The sequence below is a fragment of the Callorhinus ursinus genome, unplaced genomic scaffold (genome assembly GCF_003265705.2).
Source record: "Callorhinus ursinus isolate GAN/ISIS: 27379988/994484 unplaced genomic scaffold, GSC_fseal_2.0 scaffold10, whole genome shotgun sequence".
Taxonomy (NCBI): Eukaryota; Metazoa; Chordata; class Mammalia; order Carnivora; family Otariidae; genus Callorhinus; species Callorhinus ursinus.
In genome coordinates, this window is record NW_027397072.1 from 22,789,478 (window position 1) to 22,816,726 (window position 27,249).

The 27,249-nt window shown below is 42.2% G+C and overlaps 3 protein-coding genes across 16 annotated transcripts in view; 2 read left to right on the forward strand and 1 right to left on the reverse strand.

Moving 5' to 3' along the window:
* The window catches only part of SLC4A1AP (solute carrier family 4 member 1 adaptor protein), a 109,889-nt gene extending 90,193 nt beyond the window's left edge, over positions 1–19,696 (forward strand). For 2 of the 6 annotated variants that reach the window (XR_012379659.1, XR_012379660.1), the window contains 2 exons: positions 13,535–13,641; positions 19,224–19,696. The gene's annotated coding sequence lies outside the window, so the exon portion shown is untranslated. Of the gene's footprint in view, positions 1–10,733; positions 10,966–13,534; positions 13,642–15,143; positions 15,280–19,223 lie in introns of all 6 variants that reach the window. The other 4 variants (XR_012379662.1, XR_012379663.1, XR_012379658.1 and 1 more) reach the window with 4 other exon arrangements.
* Positions 10,821–19,696, forward strand: MRPL33 (mitochondrial ribosomal protein L33). The gene is made up of 4 exons (XM_025867973.2): positions 10,821–10,965; positions 11,823–11,841; positions 13,535–13,641; positions 19,396–19,696. Exons 1-4 carry the CDS (start codon positions 10,821–10,823, stop codon positions 19,443–19,445), a joined length of 321 nt encoding a protein of 106 aa, XP_025723758.1. The 3' UTR covers positions 19,446–19,696.
* The window catches only part of RBKS (ribokinase), an 86,442-nt gene continuing 71,708 nt past the window's right edge, over positions 12,516–27,249 (reverse strand). Inside the window, exons 8-10 of one of the 9 annotated variants that reach the window (XM_025867963.2) lie at positions 25,345–25,418; positions 21,424–21,525; positions 19,316–21,176 (exon numbers count right to left, since the gene is read on the reverse strand). In XM_025867963.2, coding sequence (XP_025723748.1) covers positions 21,161–21,176; positions 21,424–21,525; positions 25,345–25,418 — 192 coding nt within the window. In that variant the 3' untranslated portion in view covers positions 19,316–21,160. Of the gene's footprint in view, positions 16,143–19,315; positions 21,526–25,344; positions 25,419–27,249 lie in introns of those variants that run through there. The other 8 variants (XM_025867965.2, XM_025867967.2, XM_025867966.2 and 5 more) reach the window with 8 other exon arrangements.

Sequence of the window (27,249 nt, forward strand, 5' to 3'; positions counted from 1 at the left end):
CTCTAAATCCCGAATTCCCCTATAACTTTAGTCAATAAAATCCACACTTTTATTTTCTGGACTTTGTTTTATTTCTGTATTTTCAGGAACATAGGTTTTGAATATAAGAGACTTATTCTCTTTGGGAAGGGTCACTATGAACCCTCTCATCAAATTAGTTAATTCCAGTATAATTAATGCTGATAATAGTTAATGATTGACTTATTTTCTTATGGGTATTGAATAACTAAATTTAGAAAGGAGCTTTGGGCAAGGTAGTTTATAATTTAAGTATGAATTTTATAATTATACATTTGTATATCTTCTCACATAATCAAATTTAATCAAATAAATAGCCTAAAAGAGTGAAATTATAGTGTTATCATGATATAGCAGGAGTTGGGGGTTTTCTTCTTGAATCAGCCATTAACTTGATTTATAGGTGTTTTATCTCATTAACCTTTATGTCATAGAGCTAATTAGTGATGCTGGGAACTGCAAAACACACTTGAAGCAGCCATGTTGCTCTTTAACTCCATCGTGCACCAAATTAAACTGGACCCAATTATTCTGAATCACTGAAGACATCTTTGGAAAGACTTTGTCTCCTTCATTTCAAATGGCTTACTGGAATGAAAATCAAACTTGATGTGAACCCTGTTTTTCTCTTTTGGGTATACACCATTTTACACCAGAACCTTCTGAATCTTTCAAAAGCTCTTCCCAGAGAGGCAAACACATGCAGATTGCTCTGACTATCCCTGTTTGGGTAAAGTTTTCCCAGGATTCCACGGAGGGTCCTGAAGATTTCACTGCTGGCCTTCCATGTGCTGGTGAGCATCAGGGCAGCTGCACTAGAACCCAGCCCCATTTGGAGGGCTGCCATCTTGACGATGGAGAAGGTCCCTCAGGTTCTCATAGTGCTCTCGGTGTCCTTGTGCTTCTGTTCCCCGTTCTTCCTTTTGGAACTAAGCCCCTGAAGCACAGGTAGTTACAGCCTTTCTTCCCTTCCAGCATTCTCTGGGAGGATTCTGAGCTGTGTGCCCTCCCATTCTTGTGGCTGGATTAAGATGATGGCTAGGATGGAAGGAGCCACATAGGCTAGATTATTTTCATAGGAAAAAGTGTGAAAATACTCTCCGGAGAGAGAATGGGCTGGGTGTAGCTCTTGAGTGGGACTTTGAGTGAGAAAAATGGCCATTTCTTCAAGAAGCTTAGCAAAGATTTACGTTTTTTTAAGGCATTTGGAGTTCAACTTGTGTGTTTTTTAAAAATATGTATTTATTTTACAAAGGGGGGGAGAGAGAGAATGAGAGCATAAGTAGGGGGAGGGGCAGAGAGAGAGAGAGAGGGAGAGAGAGAGAATCTCAAGTAGACGCCATGCTGAGCATGAAACCTGATGCAGGGCTTTATCTCATGACCCTAAGATCATGACCTAAGCTGAAATCAGGAGTTGGCTACTTAACCGACTGAGCCACCCAGCTGCCCCAGCTTGTGTTTCTTTTGAATAAAATACCACATGAAGATGGACCTCCATAAGGGAGGAAGAAGGCTCAGGTTTATTCAAGTTACATTTCAAGTAATTTTCTGAGAGAGAAAACTGGTTTGGGTTTTGGGTAGAAAAATCTAAGACAATGGCTTGCAGTGGGGTTTTCTGAATTCCATGGGCTTAGAATAGAACTGTGAAGTGTGGGAGTCATAGAGAGGGACGGACCCATGGGAGGATATATTATCAGGTGGAGGCCATTCACCTCTCTTAGATTTGTGGGTGAAGCTGAGGTTTCTTTTGGGGGTGATTTCACTTGAAGAGTAAACCTCAGTACTGGAGTAAGGTGACACCAAACTTGAATTTCTTTTCTTGGTTTAGTTTAAAAAAATGGACTAGATTGTTAACATACAGAAGAATTTTTCTGTGGGTTCTTGCTCCTTAAATGCCAAACTGGTGTTCTCATGCCGTTTGACATGTCTCTCGGGTGAATGACTCAGCCCTGGCCTCATGGACCCTCCACAGGCTCTCCCTCCCTCAGGGGTGCAGGTGTGTCCCCACCTCGGTTGGAGGCCAGGAAACTAACCACAATCTCCTGGCTAGGAGACTGTAGGCTCCTGCCTTGGAGGCAAAACAGGGTGAAACACAGGCAGGCAGGATCCCAAACCACAGAAGCTCAAGTTAGGTCATCTTTGTGAACATGACAACTTGCTGTCTCTCTTAGTCAACAAAAAGAAACATAGACCCATTCAGAAATGGCTTGAAAAGATGGAATTTGCATGACTTTGGTGACTTGCCATTGAGTGCTATTCCAAAGCAAAGGAGAATTAATTAGCGCGTCCTTTTCACAAGCCAAGAAACGTGCAACGGTACACTCACACCGGTTTACTGCAGGACCATTGAGTACACGAGTTTAAATTTCTTGTCTGGTCTGGTAACCAATGAGTACAATGTCTGATTTCTTGTTCCCTCCTCACATGCACCTGGCAACATGGGGGACTGTGTGCTGGGCAGGATCCATCTTTCTTTTTCTTTTTTAAAAAAGACTTTATTTGAGAAAGAGAGAGAACATGAGCAGGGGGTAGGGGTAGAGGTGGAGGGAGAAACAGACTCCCCGCTGAGCAGGAAGCCTGATGCGGGACTCCATCCCAGAACCCCGGGATCATGACCTGGGCCGAAGACAGACGCTTGACTGACTGATCCACCCAGGCACCCAGGAACCATCTTTCAAAGCCCTTGGAGAGGGTGCCTGGGTGGCTCAGATGGTTAAGCATCTGCCTTCGGCTCAGGTCATGATCCCAGGGTCCTGGGATTGAGTCCCGCATCGGGCTCCCTGCTCCTTGGGAGCCTGCTTCTCCCTCTGCCTCTCTCTCTCTGTCTCTCATGAATAAATAAATAAAATCTTAAAAAAAAAAAAAAAGCCCTTGGAGAAGTTGCAGAGACACTCACAGGACTCTCCCTCTGTGGAACCAGGCTCTTTGGGACAGTTAGAAATTAGGTTGAGGATCAGGTTATTGGGGAGGAAGAAGTGATGGAAAATTCTTCTTCTTCTGAAAACAATTATTCATGGGAACTTTGCCATGACTGGTATGGCCATTAATACAGTCATTTCATTTTGCCTTAAATGTGAGATCCAGTCCAAGGCGGAGGGAGATGAACCCTTAGAAATGCACAATGACTATTTACCCAGTTTACTTGTGGGAATCAAGCAAATGAATTGGCCTGAGAAAAACAACACTGCTTTAAAAAGCATTCTCTTGTGTTCACAGTATATTTATAGTAATCATTAGGAAAAAGGGCCTGGTGTTTTGAGGAATCTATCAGAAATCTTCAGCCCAGTTTGTTGCTAGGGCAGAGTGAGAATGAATTTACCTTACTGAAATCCTAACTGCTACTGTCAGGGTGATCCAGAAAGTCTGGATAATGCTATGCATAGGAAAAACAAAGAGAAACGTTTTCTTTTCTAGACTGGCACCCCTGAAGACTAGGAATAATAGTCACTTCAAATATGAGTTATTGATCCATTGCTCTAAGGCTAGTTAATAACAAATACACTGTTTGTTCTTTGTAGGATTTAACATTTGCCCAACCTACGTATAGCACATGGAATTTGGCCTTAACTCACAGAGCCACACTGGTTGCCTTTGACCCCGGCATGTATCTTACTGACATCTGTTTTGCACAGAGGAAGTAGGAGAGTAATAGAATTGATGCTGAATGCACTAAATTTTGCCCAGGACAAACACGTTCCAGGCAGCTTCATGGAATTAATCCTATAGCCCAGATGAGTTATTTCTGGAACTGGGGCCTCTCTGGCCACCTACCTCCCCACAGGTTGGTGCAGTCCCCGATTCCTATAGCAGATCTACTTAAGAAGGCCAGTGTATTTTCCCGGTTGCATTGTTCTGTAGTCTGCTAATCTCCACAGATGAGACAGTTTAACACACTCATGTCTCATGTGGCCAGAGATCTGCTCTGTGACAGCATCAGGACCAATCTTGTCCTGGGAAGAGGACTAGACAGAGCTTGGCCCTAGTAGTTAACATCAAGTCATGGTGGTTTCTGGCTCCACTCTGGCCTCTTGCCTGGCTCCAGAGATGGGACTCTTCCCTTTGTTCATTCACTTTATAAATATTGGTTGAGCATCTGCTCTGTGCCAGGCCCACAAATATGGCGGTAACTAAAACAGTTGGAAATCCCTGCCCATCTCTGACTTTTATTTCATTTTAAGAAACTGAGTCTTGTCCTACCATTTTGTCCCAAATTTCAATGGTCGTTCCCTGGTCAGTAAGCCACTTCTGGAACAATATCTCTCAAACTTTAATGTACATGCAAATCACCCGGGGGACCTTGTTAAAATGCAAATTCTGATTCAGTAGGTCTTGGGTGGGGCCTGAGATTCTGCACATTTAACAAGCTCCCAAATGATACTGCTAGGATGCTGCTTGGCTTCACCTTGAGTGGCAAGGATATACAGCCAGCAATATCAGCACCATCTACAAATTTGTTAGAAATGCGGATCTTCAGGCCTTGCTTCAGAATTAGTGGCTCAGAATCTGTCCTTTAACAAGATTCCCAGGAGTTGAGGGGCACCTGGGTGGCTTAGTCAGTTAAGTGTCTGCCTTTGGCTCAGGTCATGATCCCAGGACCCTGGGATCGAGCCCCGCATCGGGCTCTCTGCTCAGCGGGAAGCCTGCTTCTCCCTCTCTCACTCCCCCTGCTTGTGTTCCCTCTCCCGCTGTGTCTCCGTTTGTCAAATAAATAAATAAATTAAAAAAAAAAAAAGATTCCCAGGAGTTGAGAAACAGCAATCTAGAGCAGTGATTCCCAAAGTACGTGCAACATCAGAAGCTACAGGTGACAGTTATAAAATCCCTGTGGGTCTCGTTCCCCCGCCCACTACGTTGTATTACCTGGCAGTGAGCACCCCAGGTGATTCTGATGGATACCAGGTTTGAAAACCTCCAAAGCATTTTCGGAGGACAATGTCTGAGCTTCATGGGATTGGAAAAAGCCTTAGAGATGACCTGATGATAATCATCTGAGATCGTGGGCTCCTCCGACGTTACCCTCACACAAATCCCAGATAAGAAACTGAGGCCGGGTTCTTGCCTAGGGTCCCGTGGTTAGAAACGGCAGAGTCTGGCTTCCAGCACATGTGTAGTTCTCCTTCCACCGCAGCCCTGCTCCCTACCCACCACGGGAATGCCTCTCCTTGACCCTGACCCAAATCTTTCCCTCCTCCAGTGGCGAGTTTCAGCCCATTACCTCTAAACCTCTACACCCTCACCAGCGCTTTACTGCTGTCCTCTCCTCACCCATAACACCCACCAACCAAACCACACGTTTAATTGGTTGACTTTCCCCAAAGACCGTTTCTGTCAGCCTTTTGATAATGTTTGCGGCTCTTCTTGGGGGCAGGTGAAGTATGTGGGTGGCAAGGGTGTTGTCCTCTGGACTTTCATCCATCTTTCAAGAAGGCAGTTGAACTTTCTACTCTTTGTCTTCCATTTCAGTATCTCTGGTGAGTGTTCTGCAGCCTTCTGGAATTATGTGGGCACCTCCTATCTTGGCTTACAGCTTCAAGACTTCCTCATTCTCTCAGTTTGGCCACTTTCTCCCCTCCCCACCCTACTCGGGGAGGTGCTGCTGACCACGGACAGGCTTGGAGCTCATGGTCCAACATACCCGAGCCCAGTCCTTGAGTGTACATTAGAATCTCTTAGGGAGCTTAAAAGAACCGGAAGTCTGGACTGCACTCAGATCGATTAAACTAAAACCTCAGGTAGGCATCACTAGTTTATGAAGCTCCCCAGGTGATTCCAGTGTGCAACCAAGGTTGAGGGCTGCTGAAAGTCCAGGGAAAATTGTTTCTGGATAAATGTATGTGCATTTTCTGGGAAAGCTAAGATGTCTATGGCACCTTCTGCCTTCCCTCCCTCCCCTCCCCCCAGAAAAGGCTCAGGGACTGGTCTAAGATAATAAATAAGCAGGAAGAATTTACCAATTATTAAGGAAACACCAAATGTGTGTGTTAACTAAATAAATAGGCATTAATATGCAGAGCAGGGAAAGTGTCTATAGGTGCTTCACAAGTGAAGAGGACCTCCGGAGTGTTCTGGTTGGTGGGATGGGAGAATCCCTACCTCTCCCAATTAGCCAGGAAAACCATGTGATTTCAGATGCTGCCACTCTAGGGGTCTGATCACATCCCTTAACTCCCCCCACCACAGAACCAAGCTTTGGCTGAACCACAACATCCTGGTTCTTCCGTGACCTTGCTCCAGCCATCCTTTCTAGCTCCTCTCCCTCACTTCTTCATACACCCTAGCCCCAGGAGGATGCTCACTGTCCAGTTTTTAGACACTGTGCCTTTGCTTCTGTTCTTTCCCAGGTTCCTCCCACTCTGCCTGTCTTGGGGTGGACCGTGGGGGAAGGAAGGTTGAAGAGACAGAATGGCTGCAGGCATGTTTCCTGAAGGTGCTCAGTTCATATTTGTCAAAGTCAGTAGGGCAGCCACCTTAGGAGCTCCTGCTTGGGGGGTTGGAGGGATGATTTGCAGAGATTCAGAAGCTCTGGCCTTCAAGAGACTTAGATGCCAGTGGGGGGAGGCAGACCAGTGAGAAGCGCAGGGAAGCATAATAGGTGCTCTGAGAGGAATATGTGGAGAGTACATGTCGGGTGGGAGGGTGAGTCAGGAGAGACTTCATCCAGAAAGGGACTGATACCCAGCGGGCCCCAGTGAAAAGAGATGGGACTGAATTAGGAGGCTGAGGCTAGATTATGGAGGGCACTGAATGCCAACCTGAGGACACCCACCACATAGATTGAACCCAGTTGGTGCCCCCAGGTCTTGCCAGCTTTTATTCTTGCTCCCTCAGGAAGTCTTTGCTGTAATACCAATCTGTTGAGGCATAGGACCTAATTGTGAGGCTGTGTCATCTGCCTGGAGGTGTCTATGCTTGGGAAGGCGCCAGCTTTTTGCAGGGAGCCCCGGCCATCTCCTGTAGAGTCTCCTTCCCCACCCCGCCCACGTTCCCAGGCCCCTGGAACAAGTCGCTGACCCTGTAGATAAGAATAGTGGCTGTACTTCCCAACCATAAGTCAGGTGGGACATAGGTATGAGAGTGCGCTGGGCAATGGGCAGTCAGGGACCTCCTGGAACAGGAGAGGAGGGGAATAGCTTCTGGATCTGGGGTTTGAATCCCAATGCTAAGCGCTGGGAATGCAGTATTAACTGATGTAACACAGACACTGTGTCTAAAGCTCTGTGAGAGTAGATGTTCAATAAATGTTCTCCTCCATCTGCTTTCCTGGGCTGACAATCCAGGTGAAACAGCTGTACCTTTCCCCCACTCAACACCTCCCCCCACACCGAAGAGATGCATACCCCTCTTCTAAGGCCTTCACCCCTTCCGCTTGGGCTGCCAGGATTCTCTAATTATTCTGCACTTTAATAAGGCACAGAGGGCTCATTATGTAAATTCAGGCAAAAAAAAAAAAAACAACAAACCCACCCCAAAACCCAAATCATGAATTGCATCTGTATTAATAAACATTTTAATTAACACTTACCAACTGCCAACAAAGTGTTAGATGTAAATAACAGGTGGATGCAGGTTGAAGTAATGAGACTAGAAAGCTGCTGCTTCCTTTCTACTCCATCCAGGAATTTCAAGAAATAGTTCTTATGCTATCTCTTTTTATTTATTTTTTAATTTTTTAATTTTTTAAGTAGGCTTCATGCCTAGTGCAAAGCCCAATGTGGGGCTCAAACTCATGACCGTGAGATCAAGACCTGAGGGGAGATCAAGAGTCAGATGCTCAACCACCTGAGCCACCCAGGCACCCTGATATTTCTTTCTAAAAATTTTTTTACTTGTTTAAATAATTTCTACATCTAATGTGGGGTTTGAACTCATGACTCGGAGATCAAGATTCACATGCTTTTCCAACTGAGCCAGCCAGGTGCCCCCTGCTATCTCTTTTTAAAAACAAGCTTATAGGGGCGCCTGGGTGGCTTAGTGAAGTGTCTGATTCTTGATTTCAGCTCATGTCATGATCTCAGGGCCCTGACTTCAGGGTTGTGAGACTGAGCCCTGCATCAGGCTCCGTGCTGGGCATGGAGCCTGCTTACGATTCTCTCTCACTCTTGGCCCTTCCTGCTCAGTGCACACACTCTCTCTCTAAAAAAAAAAACAAAAGCCCGAATCCCCCCACAAGCTTATAAGTTCTCCTGAACCCCGAACTACAAGTATACACTTATCGTTTGCCATTTAAACTTGTTTATTAATAATTTAACATTTCTATGGTGCCGCTCATCTCAGATTCATTTATTCAGTTCATTCAGCAGCTAGTCAACATGTGTGGTAGGCACTGTTCTAGGCACCAGGATAGAGCAGTGAGTGAATAAGACAAAGTTCCTGATCTTAGGAACTTTACATTGTGGTGGGCAAAGACCGATAATAAGGAAATCAACAAATACACACACAAAATATTCAGTGGTGAGAAGTGATGTAGAAAAATATAAAGTGAAGTAAGGAGAATAGGGAAAGAGAGAGTGAGTGTGTGTGTGTTGCTTTCCTCTGTGGCCAGGGAAGGCTTCACTGATTAGGTGACATTTGAATGATAGAATTTACTGATTGATTACATATAGGCCATGAGAGAAAGAGGTGTCAAGTTGGCTCCCGGGCTTTTTACTTGAGCAACTGAAAAAATGGAATTGCCACACACTGGTATGGGGGAAGCCTTAGGGATACAGAGCAAGTTTGGGAATTTGATTTTGGACATGTGCTGTCAAGTAGGCAGTTAAATATGCCAATCTGGAATCCAGAGGAAAGGTTGAGACTGGAGATATAAATTTAGAAATCTTCAGCCTCTAGATTTTTCAAAACCCAAACTAGCTGTGACCACCAAAGGAAGGAGTGTGGACAGGGAAGAGATCCAAGGACTGAGCCCTGGGCAGGCCTCCACTGAAGGGTAGGTGAGGTGAAAACAGAGAAAGAATTGCTGATGAGGAAGAACCAAGAGAGTGGCTACCTGGACACCAGGTGAAGAAAAGTTTTCAGGGAGGAGTGAGCCACTGTGTAAAATAATACTGATCGATGCTGAGGAACATAAGGCTCAAGAATTGACCATGGGGCTTGGTGCCGAAGGGATCACTGGGGCCCTCACCAGAGTGGCTTCTATGGAAAGGAGGAAGGAGGGAGGCAAACGTTTGATGCCAGATTCTGAGAGAGAGAAAGATGTTGTCTTAATTCATTGATTGGATACTGTTTTTGAAGAAACCAGCTAGAAAAGACAATTTGAATATGGACTAGATATTAGGAAACTATTGTTAATTTTTTTAGGAGTGAAAATAGTATTATAGTTATAATCTTAGTCTTGGCAGATACCTACTTAAATGTGTAGGGGTGAAGGGTTGTGATATCTGCGATTCAATTTCACAGCTTAGCAAAAAAATGTATATAAAATATACTTATTTATTCAGAATACATAGCAGAATGTCAGCATTTGTTGAATTGGGCATATGGTGTGTTCATTGCACTATCCTTTTAAGTTTTTGATATGTTTGTAATGTTATAGAAAACTTGGGGAAAATACAGACTCTGGGCCTCACTGGTGGCAAATGGATTTTTTAAAAGACCACAGGCGACTCTGATATACCATCAGGATGAGAACCACTGATCCAATGCTCCACTGAGCATGAAACTGAGGTGTGAATAGTTGAAAGACTTTCCGAAAGACAGAACAAAGGCTAAAATTCATGTTTCTTGGCTTCCAGTCCTATGTACTTTTCTTGTATATCCTCTAAAGGAATTTCTTAGATAAGAAACCTGACCTTGAACACCTAAAACTCTTTGTCAGCAGATGAATTGCACAAGGTAAAGGATTTGGGCCCTTAGAGGGTGCTCAATTGTTAAGAGTCAGGTTATTAGAAGACCGAAAATCATTAGAGGGTTAAAAAACCGTAAGGAACTAAGGGCAAGGACTGTCCTAATTTAACAAAATGAATTGTATTGAAGAGTTCAATAATTTTTTAAATAATTTTATTACTTTTTGTGAAGATAATCCATGAGATTGAATTTTATTTCACATGTTTGTAAGATTTAATATATAGACAAAATCATAGATTAGGAAAGAATTCGAAAGTCCTATTATTAGTTGGGAAATGAGGTTACAGATGAAGTTCTTGGTGTTGAAAGAGCCCAGGTTCCTTGCAGAGAGACATGAAGAATTGAAGAGGCACATTAGTAGTAGGTCCCAGTGTAGTGGGAAAGGCATGAGTCTTGGCAGTCAGACAAGGCCTGGGTTGGAATTCTGACTCTGCCATTGACTAGTTTTGTGACATTAGGCTAGTTATGTGAGTGCCCCGCATCTGTTATTCAGCCCCTCTTGCAGGCACTAGTTGCTCGGATATAGCAGTTAACACAAGATACACAAGGTGCTGCTCTCCTAGAAATCCAACAGGTAATTAAGGAATGGGGGATACTCAGATGGGGGTTCTAACTCCAAAGGGACTGAAAGCAGCTCTCAACCAGGTGGAGATGAAGTTGGACCGGGAGAGGCAAAAGAAGGCAACATTTTAAGGAACTGTGGGGGAGTCTAGTAGCCTGGAGCGGCTGAGAAACACATACAGTTCCTGTGACTTTAATGAAGGTGATGGCGATTATTTAGTGAAACAAGTATGCAAAGACCTAACTCTGACCCAGAAGTAAGAGGCAGGGCTTGGGGCGTGAACCTGAGCGCTTTAAATTCTCTCTGCCAGGGAAGGGGACTCCAACCTCCAGCACAAAAGTAAAACGCCTAGCCTCTGAAGAACCCAAGACAGAGGGGGCGTCGGGACTGGAGGCTTATGCGGGGGGCGTGGCTTCAGGCAGCTACCGACGTCCTCTTCCGGAACAGGCCTGTGCCCCGGAAGCAGTTGTTTGCTGAGAGTCTTTGGTCCCGTTTAGGAGACTGCGTGGGTGTTGTCACCATGTTCCTGTCCGCGGTCACTTGTAAGTGGGGTTGGAGGCGGCGGCAGGGCCTGCGGCGAGGGCGGGAGGAAGGCATCGGGACGGTGCGGGGCCGGGGGCGCGCGTCGGCCGGGAAGCTGCCGCTGCGACTCTCCAGGCCTTCTGGACTACAGCGTCCGGCATGCCTCGCGGCGCACGGCTTTGCGGGGCGAGTGGTGCTTGGGGTTCTGCGGCACTAGTTCTCCGTCCCGTTGCGGTCCGAGACGGGCAGTCGAGGCTGGTCAGCGGTAGTGGGGCGCTTTCCCCCGTCCTCCGTACGGATGTGGTAGCACAGTCCCTGCACGTCCTAACTGGGAAAAAAAAACCCTCAGAATTTTTAGTGCACTCGTTTCGAACTCTGAAGATGAGGAAATGGCTTGAGAAGGGCAGTGACTTACCTAAGTCAGTACAGCTGGGCTGGGAAGGAAGTGTCTGGCTCCCCAAGGCCGCGCTCTTCCCTGCACCAGGCCAACTTCTAGGTTAGTTTCCCTCCTCCACCTGATGTGATGGTTGTTGGCGGTGCATAGGTTAACTTGTCAGACCAGTGGCTTGTTCCAGTGCAATTTTTGCACCTTAGAAGAGGAACATGTGGAGCAGATCTTAGATTTGAAAAGTAACCGGTCCAACTGAAAAGAGATTGTACAAAGCATTACATCCAGAATTGTGTTGGTCTTATTGGATCTTTGTCTTCTTTCTAGAATCCTAGCGGGATCCCCACAAGCTAGGGAGTAGTTACTTGAGCGACAACCCATGGCATACTTGGTCACTTACATATTTATTACAGACATTTATATAAACTTTGCATAAGAAAGATAACAAGTTGCTATTTTCTTTTCTCTTTCAACCTTTCTGCGAGAAAGTTGCCAAGAGCAAGTCAAAGTAAGTAAGGTTTTTCTTTTTTTTTTAACTTGTTTATGTTTGGTTTGTTTTTCCAGCCGCTGCCAATACATCCTTTTGTTAAACTAAGCATTTGGTCTCGATTTTCTGAAGGTTGGTTTGAGGATTACTTACTTGATGAATTGTTTTGGTTCTGTGAACTCTTTCAAAAAAATTTTCCCTCCTGCCCAACTGACCTATTTAAGTGAGTGTTCAAATAATTGAAGGAGCTCTTGCTGTCTTGCTCCTAAACAAACCATCAAGGTTCCCATGCTCTCTTTGGACTACCATCATATTTCTGTTTCCTCAGAGGGAGCACTGAGGGCCATTTGTCTGGAGTCCAGTACGGGAATCTGACTGAACAAGCTGTGATTTGATTGAACTACAGAGTCAGTTTTAATGAGTTTTGTAATCCTTTGCATTCATGGACTAAGCATTTTAAAAATAGCAGATTAAAGATTCCGTGCTGTACCAGAGAGACTATAAATACCAAACTGGCATCTCAAAATATATTTTGTAGACAATAACTGAAGTAAGATTTTCTGTGTTAAAAATAGGAAAATTCTTTTCTAGAAAAAAAACGGAACATTCTAAAGCAGCCGTTGCTTAAAACCCAAGACACATCACAGATCATAAAACTATGTTTTTTGGATTAAAGTTAATGAAAAACATGTAAGTTAGTGTTTTTCTCTCAGATAGCTTTTATTCATATTGCTTTTGCCACAGTCCAGTTATTTATGTTAGAATTCCCCGCCTCCAGGTTCTATAGGAATCTCCCATGCCTTTGGTTTCTTTAGAGGTAATCCCTGCCTCTCATGTTCTTTGTATCTTTCTTGTGACATCTGTCAAATATGTCTTGCCTTATAGACCTTGTATACACAACTCACCTTCCATACTAAACTGTTGGTTCCTGGAGAGGGGAGGGGCAGCCTTACAGAGCTTTGCATTTCCCATAGTGCATTCCACAGAGTAAGCACTTAATATGTATTTGTTGAATCTTTTTGAATGAATGTTGTCTTTCTTAAATAACATATTTGTGCTGCTTATGTATGAGGCACTGTGCTGGACATTGAAAGGGAGGCAAAGATGTGTAATGTATTTGTAGATGCTACAAATTCTTTTTGGAATTAGATGAGAAATAAAATGGCATGGTCTACATAGGGAAGCCAGGCACATGAAAAAGTAACAGTATAAGGTATTAAAGGGTCTAGTGAGGCAAAACATGAACTTTGTTTTGAATGACTATAAGTTAATCGAATATGAAGGGGAGCAGGGTTGTCTCTTCTGATTGTACTCCTATTGCACATCCTGGAAGATAGGGTTCTTTTGAGATAGCCATCTTTACGATTTCCTGACTGGCCAGCTAGGGTTGCCAGTACTTTTGTATTTTCCCCCTTCCTGACTTCTGCTCCTTCTAAGTGGTGGGTGTCTGAGTCTGTTCCCACATGTAGTTTGATTTTGTTGATTGGTTAGTTGATTACCAAGGCACTCTATAATCAAACAGACCTTGGGAATCAGAGCCATTGAAATTGTGGTTTATGGAAAATGTAGGCTTAGTCTTAGAACTGAACCTTCTTAGGGCTAAGTGATATCTGACAACTAATACTACCGTACAAAGTTTTCAAAATGTGCCATCCTCCCATGACTGATTTTACTCTATTTCCTCAGCTTGTAATAGTTTATTTTTAAATCTTAGAACCATTCTGGTGAAAATGCTGAGCCAAGCTGGGACAGGTTACTCCTTCAACACGAAGAGAAGCCGACTACGGGAGAAACTGACTCTCTTGCATTATGATCCAATTGGTAAGATGCAGAGAAATTACTCCACAATACAAGTGCTTTCAAGGCCTGTTGCCCTTTCCAGACTGACGCTCAACATGTCTGGGCAGTTTTGTGGTCCCTTTGACTCTGTAGCATTCAGTCAGCCAGTGAGTACTGAATGTTTACTATAGTGCCAGTTACTGCCCCAGGTGTTGGGATACACCAGGACACAGTCAGGCTCAGTCTCTGCAATCTTGGTACTTACAGTCCAGTTTGGAAGGGAGAGAAAGAAAGAAAAAATGATGTTCTGCTCATTGCTTTGAGAGACACAAGCAGGATGCTGAGATATAGCATAAAGGTGGGGAAAGGCAGATTCCACCTTTATCCTATCCTTTAGGTAGGATAGATCTGGGAAAGAACCAGCCCTATAAAGAGAACAGGTGATACTGTTCAGGAAACAGAAAGAATAGAGTGTCTTTAGATGGGGAGAGAATATTCTCCTGGGATCGTCTAACAGTGGCAGGCGGTTAGGTCCAGATTTGAATGAAAGGAGTATGGTATCTATATATTAGTGCAGAAATAATATAACTATATATTATTTACATTTTGTACCCTCTGCTAAAATGCCATAATGGTAACTTTAAATGGTCTCAGTAGAGGGGCGCCTCGGTGGCTCAGTCAGTTAAACGTCTGCCTTCAGCTCAGGTCATGATCCCAAGGTCCTGGGATCGAGTTCCACTTCGGGCTCCCTGCTCAGCGGGGAGCCTGCTTCTCTCTCTGCCTGCCACTTGCCTTGCTTGTGCTGTCTCTCTTGCTAGCTCTCTCTCTGTGTCAAATAAATAAATGAAAATCTTAAAAAAAAAGTTCTCAGTAGATAGAAGTATTTGTCCAAAAGAGATAAGTGTTCCCAAGGCCAGATTGCCTGCTTACAAACAAAAGACAGCAGCTGATAGCTATTGGTAGAAGCCTAATTTTGTTTTTGGATTTCATGAGCAGATTTATATAAAGTAAACTAGCAAACAAATTATTTATTTTAAAACTTTAGGCCATTTGTTTCATTTTTGTGCCCTTGATTCTGAACAGCCTCTTGATAATTGCTTCTTAATAAGAACTGGAGCTTCTGGGTTGGTGACAGTGTAGTGACTGTGGGAGAGTGACCTGCTGGGAGAGGGCGTAGAGGCTGTGCGCCCCTTCCCCATACCTGCCCTGTGCGTCACTTCCATCTGGCTGCTCCTCAGTTACTAGTAGCTGGTATCAGGAGTTTTCTTCTTTTTTGTGTGTGTGTTATGTTATTTTTAAGTATAAAGACTATCAGTCACATCTACAGACCATGTTACCTACTGCTCTGGCTGCCAGTCTCTTGTCTGTCTTCTAAGCAATGGTGAGGCGGATACCCTTTCCACGGGGAAGAGAAATGATGGTTTGTTGCCTTTGCCAATAACAAAAATGTTGGAGAGCCAGTTGCAAAGCTCTTGTATTGGCATCTTTCATGTGAACTACATCAGAAGAACCAGGGTGTCTATCTCTGTCTGTGATCACGCCAGTTCTTCCCAGGTTAGCACCTCCGGTCGCCATACACAGATTACCAGTGTCTAACTTGATGACATCGGTCTGAATGGTGTCCTTCACCTCGATGAGGGGGTCAGGATGGCGGCCGGTGTGAGCATCATGGGTCACCAGGTGAGGGATTCCTTTTGTCCCCACAAAGATCTTCATTTCGCATAGCTTCTACGTGGCCTCCGCAGGTGTACTGTGATGAACAGCAGCGCGACCCGTGGTGTCATAGATCAGACGGAAATTCTCCCCAGTCTTGTCAGTGCTGATGACATCCATAAGAGCAGCAGGGTAGGTTATATCAGTTCGGACCTTGCCATCAGTCTTACTAAAACGCTGCAGACAGATCTTCTTGACTTCATCTCCTGTTAGGGCATGCTTAAGTCTGTTCCTTAGGAAAGTGATGAGAGGGAGACATTCTCTCAGCTTATGGGGACCAGTAGATGGGCGAGGAGCAAACACACCAGTCGGTTTATCCAGCATCCAGTGCTTTGGAGCCGTCACATGCTTCAGATGCTTCTTGGGACCACGAGCCATGGCTGCGCTGGGAACGAAAAGAGCACAGTTGAGTTGAATTGTAAGACACCCAACTGGTGATCAGAATTGAATTGGTACCGGAATCCTATTTCCCAAAATTAATCCATTATATAATGAAATACAGATACCTAACCTCATAATTAGCTTTTTTATTAACTAAGAATAAGGACTCATAGACTCTTATCTCTGGCCATGATGGTATAATAGGAACCGAATCTCCCTTCTCCCTGGAAACAACAAAAGGACAGTGTGGGCAATAAAAGTGACCCTGAAAGAAAGGAGACAAACTAGTGTTTGTGAATAATTAGACAAAATGGGAAATTCTGTCTTGTTTGCTTACCTACACAAGCCTCGTATCTTCAGATGTTACGAGCACAAGCACCTGTGCTCTCCAGGCAGTCTCTTTATAGATGAGGAATCTGATGCCAAGGATCTTAGTCAGGGACACACCGCTAAAATGTGTTACAAAGATTTGAACTCAAGACTGTCAGACTTCGGTGCCCGGGCCCTAAACCACTCTATGTAGGGACCTAGTAATGAGAGGATTCACAGGAGGCTAAAACCTACCTACCAGTGCATGACTTCTGGGCAGGCTATTAGTGCAAATCCTGGCTAACAGCTACATTCAGAGCTGCCTTCAGAGCTGCCTTCAGAGCTGGTACAGAAGGTCTCACAACCACTGTTGAACCATTCATTATGCTGCATTCATCAATGGCTAAGAAAAATAATATCACCTTCAAAAAAAAAAAAAAAGTCTGTACCAGTGTGAGGAGGCATATTAAAATGGCTCTAAGAAGCCCAGTTATAAAATTGGATAGTTTCCATTCTTTTTTTTTTTTTTAAAGATTTTATTTATTTATTTGACAGAGATGGCGAGAGAGGGAACACAAGCAGGGGGAGTGGGAGAGGGAGAAGCGGGCCTCCCCCCAAGGAGGGAGCCCGATGTGGGACTCAATCCCAGGACCCTGGAATCATGACCCGAGCCGAAGGCAGACGCTTAATGACTGAGCCACCCAGGCACCCGGATAGTTTCCATTCTTTAACAAGAATAAAATTCCCTGCTGTTTTTATGGTGTTACAATTTCTGGTCATTCTTTATCATAATATAAAAGGAATTCTAGGTTTGTACCTGATGATTGGGAGTCTGAATTTCAGGATGATACCTCATATGGCAGAAAAATTATTAGAATGATAGGGTATGTGTCAGTCCTTTTGGGTTTCTATAACCAAATACCACAGACTAGGTGGCTTATAAACAACAAATTTATTTCTGAGTTCTGGGGCCTGGGAAGTCCTAAGACCAAGGTGCCAGCATGGTGCCAGTTGCTTTCTCGGGAAGGCCCTCCTGGGTCATAGCCTGTGCCTTCTTGTGTCCTCACACAGTGGAAGGGCAAGCAAGCTTGTGGGGTCTTTTGTAATGCATTAATCCCGTTCATGAACACACCCTCATGACCAAGGCACCTCCCAGAGGCCCCACCTCTAATACCATTGTGTTTGGGGGTTAGGATTTCAACATATGAATTTGGGGCAGGGCGGGCACAAATTTTCAAACCATAGCAATATGATACTGAGTTGGTGTGATACTTTTCTCCCTCTGATTTCTTTGTATCAGCTGGTGAAAACTCAAAGTGATGAATTTTAAAGTAATTGTTTTTCTAGCATTTAGCTCCTTTAGAGTTTATTTTTAGGAACTTGTACAACATTAATGTTACTTGAATGACTTTTTATCTTTTCAGTATGAAAATGTATCAGGATTTTCATCCTTAGTATAGAAGTGTTAGGAACTTATTATTTGTCAGATTGATTTTAAGTTTTGAGATTGGGAAAGAACACAACCATGAACAATTCTGATCCTAACTGAAAGTGGGAGAGAAGACTCATATATAAATTTCAAACAGACTGCTAGAACTTTTCTGATAAGGAATGGTCTAAGCCTTGACAGCACAACTTTGTCTTTCCTGAAGAAGAGAATGTTCTGGGATAGTGGACTCTCTGGCTTTCTGCCCACCTACTGAATGCCCTGCAGACTAGCATGATGATAGTCGCCATGGGGCCTGCCCCATTGCTCAAGGTACCAAATAGCTTGGCAGTCCTCCCAGCAGATGTTACTGCAGTGAGTAAATGATTAGTTTAAGGGTAATGTTTTGTTAGTCTGCTTTTAAAGGAAATCAGGTAAGGACACAGAAAAGCTCCCAATTATTTGAGCATTCATAGTAAACTCTGGCTAGAACCAGCCTCTGTCTTTTCAAACTCCTTTTCCTCATAAAGAACTAGATGCTAATTTCCAAGGAGGAAGGATTAAAGGCTGAGGCGTAAGCTTATTAAACTTTGCTAAATGTATGAAGGCTTATAAAGAAAATGAAAACTTGTCAGTTTTGATTCCTTGGATGACTAAACAAGACAATATAGACTTTAATTGAAGCAGAATAGACTTAGGTTAGATGTAAGGAAAGAACTTGACAGATTCATTCTTGTATGAATTAGGCAGCAAATATTTTGACAGAAAATTAATTTATGTTTATGATTATGGATAGCAGTATGTCATTTCAATTCAACTGTATATCCGGCAACAACCCTGTGAGGGAGATGGAGTTACCCCCCTCCTAGGGAAGCAAACTGAAGGAAGAACATTTTGAGAAATTTGCCCAAGGACTCACAGCAGATATAAATGGTAGAGCCAGGGTTTAAACCCAATCTTTTCAACTTCAGGCTCCCTATTTTTTCTATGACTTGGAGCCAAATTAATCTTCCTATTATTACTGTTTTTTTAATTGGGGAGTACTATAAGGCATTATAGGAACCATGAAAACCTTACTGCCCGGCATCCGGTCTCTGATCTTTCATCCAGGCAATTAGTACTTTTTTAAAGATTTTATTTTTATTTATTTAGAGAGAGTACATGTGGGTGCGCGCGCATGTGCACACACGCACATTAGTTGGGGGAGTGGTAGAGGGGAAGGGATAGGGAGAGAGAATCTTGAATGGACTCTGGGCTGAGCATGGAGCCCAAAGCGGGGCTCGATCTCTGACCCTGAGATCATGACCTGAGCTGAAACCCAAGAGCTGAATGCCCAACTGACAGAGCCACCCAGGCGCCCCAGGCAATTAGTACTTTTGGTTTTGTTTCAGAGAGCTGTACTGTTACGTTATTTTCAATAATGAAATTTTGGTTATAATTTTCATTCTATTACCATACTAGAAAATCCATTATTTGGGTATTAAGCTATCTCTGGAAAGTACACGATTTGATGTGTATTTACTCCTCTAGTCAGATGGCCTTTTCTTCCTTGGTCTGCTCAGTTCTTGTTGCTTTTTTCTCTGGAGTCCAGCTCTCAGTCTGGTCTTGCTCATCTCCTGCAAGAATGTTCATTAACTAACTGGGTGAAGGCATTGAGTGTTTTCCATGTTATGTTCCTAGTTTTGTGTTTTGATTTGGATATTTCATATTGGGGGAGAAATAACCTTGTGGGGTACCAAAGATGCCACTGATCAGCTGGTGAGCCTACCCTTGATTACCTTCCCATTTTCTCTAGGTTTATCTGGCCTCGGAGATCGAGGAACTGAGTTTGCCAATCTGTTCCATTCCCATGTCAGAGGAATAGTAAAAGGAGAGAAAGGAGAGTGCTTGTGGTCTGATACGTATTTTTATTTAAAAACGGTAATGAAACTTTTAGTTTTCTGCTACAACCCATTTTTCTCTTACAGTGAAAGCAAAAGTCCTCTTTGTGGAACAGAAGAAAATACGTTCCCTCTAAACAATGGATTGAAAACGAATTTGATTTATAAATGAGAATACTGAGGGTGGGATACTGATTCAGAAATTCTGCAGCGTGTAATAAAAGAAGAGGAAATGGCACGGAATCACTGCCTCCTGTGATTTGAAGGCCATTGTGAAGAAAAACAATGTACTGAAAGAAAGTTCTTCATATTAGGACATAGATCATTGCATCACATTTATTTATCTTTCTGGATATTTTTATAGCCCTTAATAAAAAATATTAAAATAGCCTGTGCTATTGTCTCTTGGTGATGTTTTCCCCCACTCTTTGAAATAAAAAACAACTACATTACTGAAGAATAACCATTGTTCGTATAAAAGAAAGTTTCCATAATGAAACTTATGCAAGACTTTCCAGTCTGCTCCTCTTTGTACCTCATAGGAAAGGCAGAGTCACTCTATAGAGTGATCTTGAAAAAACTCCCCTGAAATAACAGAGAGGGTAATGGTGAACAGGAATAAGGGGGCCAGCCTTGTAACACAAAAGAAACTATGAGAACTTCTGTTTTGTGCTTATATAATTAGGAAAAATGCCATTGGTCCATATTCTCAAACTCCGGTCACTGAGTAGATACTGAAGCAGTATCTAGGAGTTTCTAGGAATGCTTTGGACTCCCTTTATCTTCTAGATTTCCTTTTTTTTTTTTAAAGAAGAGCTATAGTGTATTTCCATAGAGCCACGGCTAGGGCTTTTGGGGCATGGTCCCACACAGCCAACCAGTGGAAATTCCACTAATCCCTAATGTTCAGGTGAGGTAAGACTGCCTTACCCAGATCCAGATACTTTCTCACTCAAGCTATTTCCTACAGATTTTCAGAAATACTCAGTTTTCTCCTTATCACATTTCTGACAATGTAAGAAGGATCAGCTTTTATTTTGAGTTCTGCTGGTTCATATCCTACACCGTTTAAAGCATTTATATAGAATGATGGTGTGCCTACCATGGCCTCAAGAAGGATGAAACCAATGTTTCAAGGTAACATTGGTGTTACCAAGGTGTTCCCTCTCCATGGCCCAGTCTGTCTATGGAGGACATGCAAGCGTAGCTTTCTGAAGTTGGAATTAGATGTAGACAGTTGTTGAGTTTCGGGGGCTTGTGGCATTAGAGTCGATCAGCTATTTTCTGGCATCTGTTGTTAAAGCTTTGGTTCAAAGCAATAATAGGTGAGATCTTGGCTATTTTTCGGTTGAAACTATGCATAGTGGTTTTGGGTTACAAGAAAAATCCTTCACCTGTCCCAGCTAAGCCTGCTATAAAGGGTCTGTGACATAAATGAGTCGCCATTGAAAAAAGCAAAACAACAACTTAAAATCTGGCTTAACAAATGACTTGTCTATTCAGCACATGAGCTGAATGTGGCCCACAGGTGGTGTTTACATTTTTCAAAAATCAATTGCTGATACTTAAACATTGAAAAAATTTCAATAAACATCCAAACTTCTGGCTTCTCTCACAAAACAGAAGCTTTGACAACACCAGCACCAAATATCAACTGTCTCTCTTAGGAACAGCTTGAACAGTCCAATTCATGTGACCCTTCCCTTATTTAACATTCTCTGCTCGGACTCTAGACATTGTTGTCCACAAGCCCTGCCCTGTGGTGGACGTACGGCATTCAGGATCTGTTGGCAAGTGAGTTTGCTGGCTCCTCATCGTGGTAATGTTTGTACAGGTCCTGGTCATGGCATCCTTAATTTTGGGTGGCTCTTGTAAATACATGAAAAGTGAAGAAATCATTATTATAAAAGAGTAAAGGCTGAGGATGACTTCACAAATGAACATATTTGCAAAGAAAGGAGAAGAGGCTATTTGATAGTAAGCTGCTAGCTAAGAGAGGCCACCTCCCTCCCCCAAGTACGTTTATTTTAGGGTTAGTAGCAATCAAAACAGATCAAGTGGCAGGTCTTTTTTGTATGGATAAGAAGACTGTGTTCCTGCAGCCCGGACACTGACTGCCGCGATGAAATTGGATCTCTTGAGCATTTCTTCCAAGGACAGACTTGGGTAGTAAGCCAGGTAGAAGGCCAAAGCCCCCACAAAACTGTCACCAGCGCCCTGTAATTGAAAGCACAGTTGTGGAGATAAGCATGTAATCACCTGGTACCCAGAGTGTATGTTAGAAATATTTAAGTACACCTTTTATTTTAGAAGAATTTTAGATTTACATAAAAAGTAAAAGGATAGTACACACAGGTTTCCATATACCCCACATCCAGTTCTGGTAATGTCTGGTAACCTCTGGTAATGAATGAAACAGTGATATTGATTGAACTCCATACTTTATTCGGATTTCACTAGTTTTGCTTAATGTCCTTTTTTTCTGTCCCAGGATCTCCTCCAGGATTCCTTATTACATTTAGTTGTCATGTCTCCTTAGACTCCTGGGGGCTGTGACAATTTCTTGGACATTCTTTGTTTTTGATGACCTTGATAGTTTTGAGGGCTGGTCAGATATTTTGTAGACTGTGCCTCAGTTGGGATCTCTTTTCCTCATAGACTGTGGTTGTGGTTTTTGGGAAGTGAAGTGTCATTCTCTCATCATATATATCAAGGGTACATCCTGGCAACAGGACTTGCCACTGATAATGTTAATCTCAATTACTCAGCTAAGGCAGTCTTTGCCAGGTTTTTCCACTGTAAAGTTACTTTCCTCCCTCTTCATACTCTACTCTTTGGAAGCAAGTCACTCAGTGTAGTCCACACTTAAGGGGTGGGGCAGAGTATTATTTGGAATTCTCCATGGGAAATTTGTCTCCCCCGCCCCCTCATTTATTCAGTCACCTAATTATATCTGAAGGAACTCATGGGTTTTTGAAATTTTTTAAATTTATTCTTTGGGCTATAATCCAGTACTACATTATTTCATTGCTCAAATCCTTCCAGCTTTGGCCATAGGGAGCTCTTTCAGTTGGCTCCTGTATCCCTTTGACATACCCCCATTGTTTTGTTTGTTGAGTGCTTTACTTTCTGGGATATTATAAGATGCTCCGGGTTCATCTTGTATATTCTCTGCTTTAGTCCTGGAATTAACTGTTTCTCCATTAAAATGGATGCAGAATGTGGTGAGAGTTATCCAGATATTGTTTTCAAACTAACTATAGGGACACAACAGTTTCTTTCCCTTTTCTCTGAAGCTCCAAATGTCTGAGTGGGTAAAGTACATATATGGATCCATAGAAATAGAAAACACCAAAGAAAGTCTGTTGACTTCCGTCTCAGGTGGGGTAACACATGTGTTCACCTAACAAAAATCATTCTGGTATTTAATAGCTTTCAGATTCATTTTCTAGTTTTTCCCAGTTTGTTGTTCCTTACACCCAAGGATTTCATAACAAATCTTGAGGCTATACTTCAGGCTTCATGAAGAGCCTTGCCATGCAAGATTGTTCCAGTTGCAACTGAAGTATTTAAGGAGCTATATGCCCAGGACAGTGATGGGTGCTAGCAAAGGGGAGAATCCATTGTGGATTCAACGCTAAGTAGTATGGCAGAGTTTATAAATGCTGTTGGATCCTCAGAGTTTGAAGGCAGCCTCCCTGAAGAAGGGAGTTCTTATAGATGAGGCAGATTATAGAGAAGGAAGGCCTCAAGGAACAAAGACACAGGAGGAGGAAGGAACAGAGTGAGCTCATGAGACAGTGAATGGCTTTAAGGAGAATGACATTTCCCCTTGTTTACACAGATAAAGCAGTCAGTATTACACTTGCCAGGGAGTCATAGTAACGCAGGTGTGAATTCAACACTTTCCTTCCTCCCATAAATGTCTTCTAAGTGCCCAAAATGTGTCAGGCACCATGCTAGATGCTTTGCAATTGTTTATATCAGTCTTTCCTGACGGAAACAATGGAGAGAGAGAGACAGGGCTCTTGCCCTCCATTAGTTTACAGCAGAGCAATGCAACAGTGCTAATATTTGGTTTTCTTATTTACAAGGAATGGGGGCAGTATTTTTTCCTTTATGTATCTTTTATATTATTGCTTAAGCTTACTATAAGCTTATATTTTTCCAAAAAAAAACAATAAAAATATTTCATGAATAGTTAAGTCATGTTTCTGTACCTCTCTCACCTTTAACTTGTGGCCTGACCAGTGCAAAGGCACAGGGCTGAGGGGAAACATTCTAGCATCACTGCCAGAAATCAGTTTTATATATTCCTGTTGGCTAGTGGGGTATTTAGCTGCAGACAAGATTTTTAAGAAAGTATAAAAAGCATTGTACTTATATCTGAAAGACTATTGAAATTGCTTCCCATTATAGCCAGAGCCAGGGAAACAGTGTTTGGTGGAACTGTGTGTGCTGGAAGCATTATTTAGGCAACAGTGATTTTCACAACTTGATTTCCTTTCATTCTTAGTGCTATACACTGTTCGTAGAGACTGCAAAGATGCAGAAAAAAAGAAATTCAAGAAAAGAAAGACAAAACAGATATTTCTCATTAACTTAGATGCAAAAACCTTAAAAAGATTTAGTAAACTCGTGTGTGTGTGTGTGTGTGTGTGTGTGTGTGTGTGTGTGCGCGCGTGTGCACGCATCTCATTCCTGATAGGGTTTGTCCCAGGAATGTAAGATTAGTTTAACTTTAAAACTAATTACAATTAGGGGCGCCTGGGTGGTTCAGTCATTAAGTGTCTGCCTTCGGCTCAGGTCATGATCCCAGAGTCCTGGGATCGGGCCCTGCATCAGGCTCCCTGCTCTGCAGGAAGCCTGCTTCTCCCTCTCCCACTCCCGCTGCTTCTGTTCCCTCTCTCACTGTCTCTCTCTGTCAAATAAATAAAATCTTAAAAAAAAACTAATTACATTTAAAACTAACTAACATTAAAAAAATCGGGTGCCTGGGTGGCTTAGTTGTTAAGCGTCTGCCTTCGGTTCAGGTCGTGATCCCAGGGTCCTGGGATCGAGCCCTGCATCGGGCTCCCTGCTCGGCGGGAGGCCTGCTTCTCCCTCTCCCACTCCCCCTGCTTGTGTTCCCTCTCTTGCTGTCTCTGTTAAAAAATAAAAAATCTTTAAAAAAAAAACAATTTAGTTCACTAAATTGAAAAACCTTCTGATAATTTTAGTAGAAGCAGAAAAAGCATTTGAAAAAATTCTACATCCATTTATAATAAAAATTCAGCAAACTTGAAATAGAAGGTATAACTTGATCTTCTCGATAAAGAGCATTTATTAAAAATCCACAGTTAGCATCATACTTAATGAGAAAGATTGAATGATTTTTCCCTTGATACTGGAAACAAATCAAGGATGTCTGTACTCATTACTTCTATTTGACATCATACTGGATTGCTGTCCAGTGCAATAAGAAAAGAAAAAAAAAAGGCAAGCAAAAAGGAATAAGTAAAACTCTTTCTTAGCTGATGGCATAAAAAATCCTAAGAAATCCAGCAAAAAAGCTACTAGAAATAGTAGATTTAGCAAGGTCACAGGACACAAAGTCAATATAAAAAAATCAACTGTATTTGTGTATAGTAGCAATGAACAGTAAAAAAATCTAAATTATCAAAACATACACTATATTAGCATAAAAATATGAAGTATTTAGGATTAAATGAATGTGCAATATGAATGAATATGTGCAAGATTTATACACTCTTACTATGGAAAGTAAAAGAGATTAATGAAAACAAATAAATGGTGAAATAAACCATTTTCATGAATTGGGAAACTCAATATTGTTGAGTTTACAGTAACATGTAAATTCTTCCTAAACTGATGTATAGATTTAGTGTAATTCCAATAAAAAATCCCAGTTAGAAATTTTTAGAAATTGGTAAACTGATTTCTAAAATTTACATGGAAATACAAAGGACCTAGAATAGATAAAACAATTTTGAAAAAGAACAAAGTTGGAGGATGTAAACTGATTTCAAGACTTACCATAAGATATAGTAATCAGACAGTGAGATATTGATGGAAAGATAGACACTGTAGATCACTTCAACAGAAAGAGTCTGCGAATAGACCAGCAACTTATTTTTAACAAGGTAATTCAGTGGAGGGAAGGATAGCTTTTTCAACAAATGATGAAGAAATGGATATCCATATGGAAAAACATGATACTTCACACCATACACAAAAATTAACTCCAAATGGGCCACAGACCCAAATATAAGGGTTAAAACAACAAAACACCTAGAAGAAAATAGAGGAGAAAATCTTTGTAACCCTGTGTTAGGGAGATTTCTTCAAATGCACAAAATACTTAAAAAAACTGATAAATTTGACTTTATCAAAATTTAAAACTTTTGTCCTTTATTTTATTTTTTTTTAGATTTTATTTATTTATTTGAGAGAGAGAGAATGAGAGATAGAGAGCACGAGAGGGAAGAGCGTCAGAGGGAGGAGCAGACTCCCCGCTGAGCAGGGAGCCCGATGTGGGACTCGATCCCGGGACTCCAGGATCATGACCTGAGCCGAAGGCAGTCGCTTAACCAACTGAGCCACCCAGGCGCCCTAAAACTTTTGTCCTTTAAAAGAATGCCAAAAGACAAGCCATGAACTGGGAGAAAATATTTGTAAAACATATATCTGATGGGGCACCTGGGTGGCTCATTTGGTTAAGTGTCTGATTTTGGTTCAGGTCATGATCTCAGAGTTCTGGGATTGAGCCCTGTGTCAGGCTCCATGCTCAGCAGGAAGTCTGCTTGTCTTCTGCCCTCTCCCTCTACCCGCCCCCTGCTCATTCTCTCTCTCTCTCTCTCTCTCTCTCAAATAAATAATTAGTAAAATCTTAAACCCATATATCTGATAAAGCATTCTTAATATTTCAATAGTGCAACCCCAAAAGACAAAAACCACATTAAAAATAGGCAAAAGATTTGGACAGAGACTTCATCAAAGAAGACAGACAATGGCAAATAAGTATATAAAAAGATGCTCAACATCATTAAACATAAGGTAAGTGCAGATTAAAAACACACTGAGATAATCCTACATACCCATTAGGAAGGCTAAATTAAACAGGTTGAAAATACTGACTTTTGTTCCAGTGGAATAATTGAAATTCTTATCTGTTGTGGGACTGCAAAATGATACAGACACTTTGGAAAATAGTTTTGGCAGTTCCTTACATTATTCAGCAAACACTTATCATATAGCTTAGCAGTTCTCCTCTTAGGTATTAATGTAAGAGGAATAGAAACATATGCACATAAAGATTTACATGAATGTTTATAGGAGCTTTATAATCGCTCCAAGTTGGAAACGATCCAGATGTCCTTGAATGGATGAATGTGGTACATCCATAGAGTGGAACACTACTTAGCAACAGAAAGGAACAAATTGCTTATACAACATGGATGAATCTCAAAAGCATTATCTTAAGTGAAAGAAGCCAGACACAAAAGACTACATACTATCTTGTATGATTTCATTTATATGAAATTCTAGAAAAGTCAAAAGTATATCAACAAAAAACAGACCAGGGGCTGGAGAATATCAACTCCACAGGGGCTGCACAGGGAACTTTCTGGAGTGATAGAAAGTTCTGTAATTATGATTGGTGGTTAAATTACTCTACGTTTGTCAAAACTCATTGAATCATACACTTAAAATGGGTGAAATAAAGCTGATTTTTATATAGGCAGGGGTAGGGGGCACTGAGTCATGCAGGAGTGTAATGTAAGTTTTGAAAACTTTGGGAATATTTAAGTGCCCTCAGCTTATTGCTGATTAAAGTGTATGGTTGGGATAATTTTTGAGACTTACTATGGGCCAGGGTTAATTAAGTGTTATGATTGGCATATAGGAGCCTATCAGGCCTTGTATCGTGAGCCCTAATTC

What these genes read in the sequence shown, in the direction of transcription:
- MRPL33 (XM_025867973.2), top strand. Translation starts at nt 10,821, where the DNA reads ATGCGGGGGGCGTGGCTTCAGGCAGCTACCGACGTCCTCTTCCGGAAC. An exon ending in CTTGCATTATGATCCAATTG is followed by an intron (nt 13,642 to 19,395) that starts GTAAGATGCAGA and finishes TTTCTCTTACAG; the next exon opens with TGAAAGCAAAAGTCCTCTTT.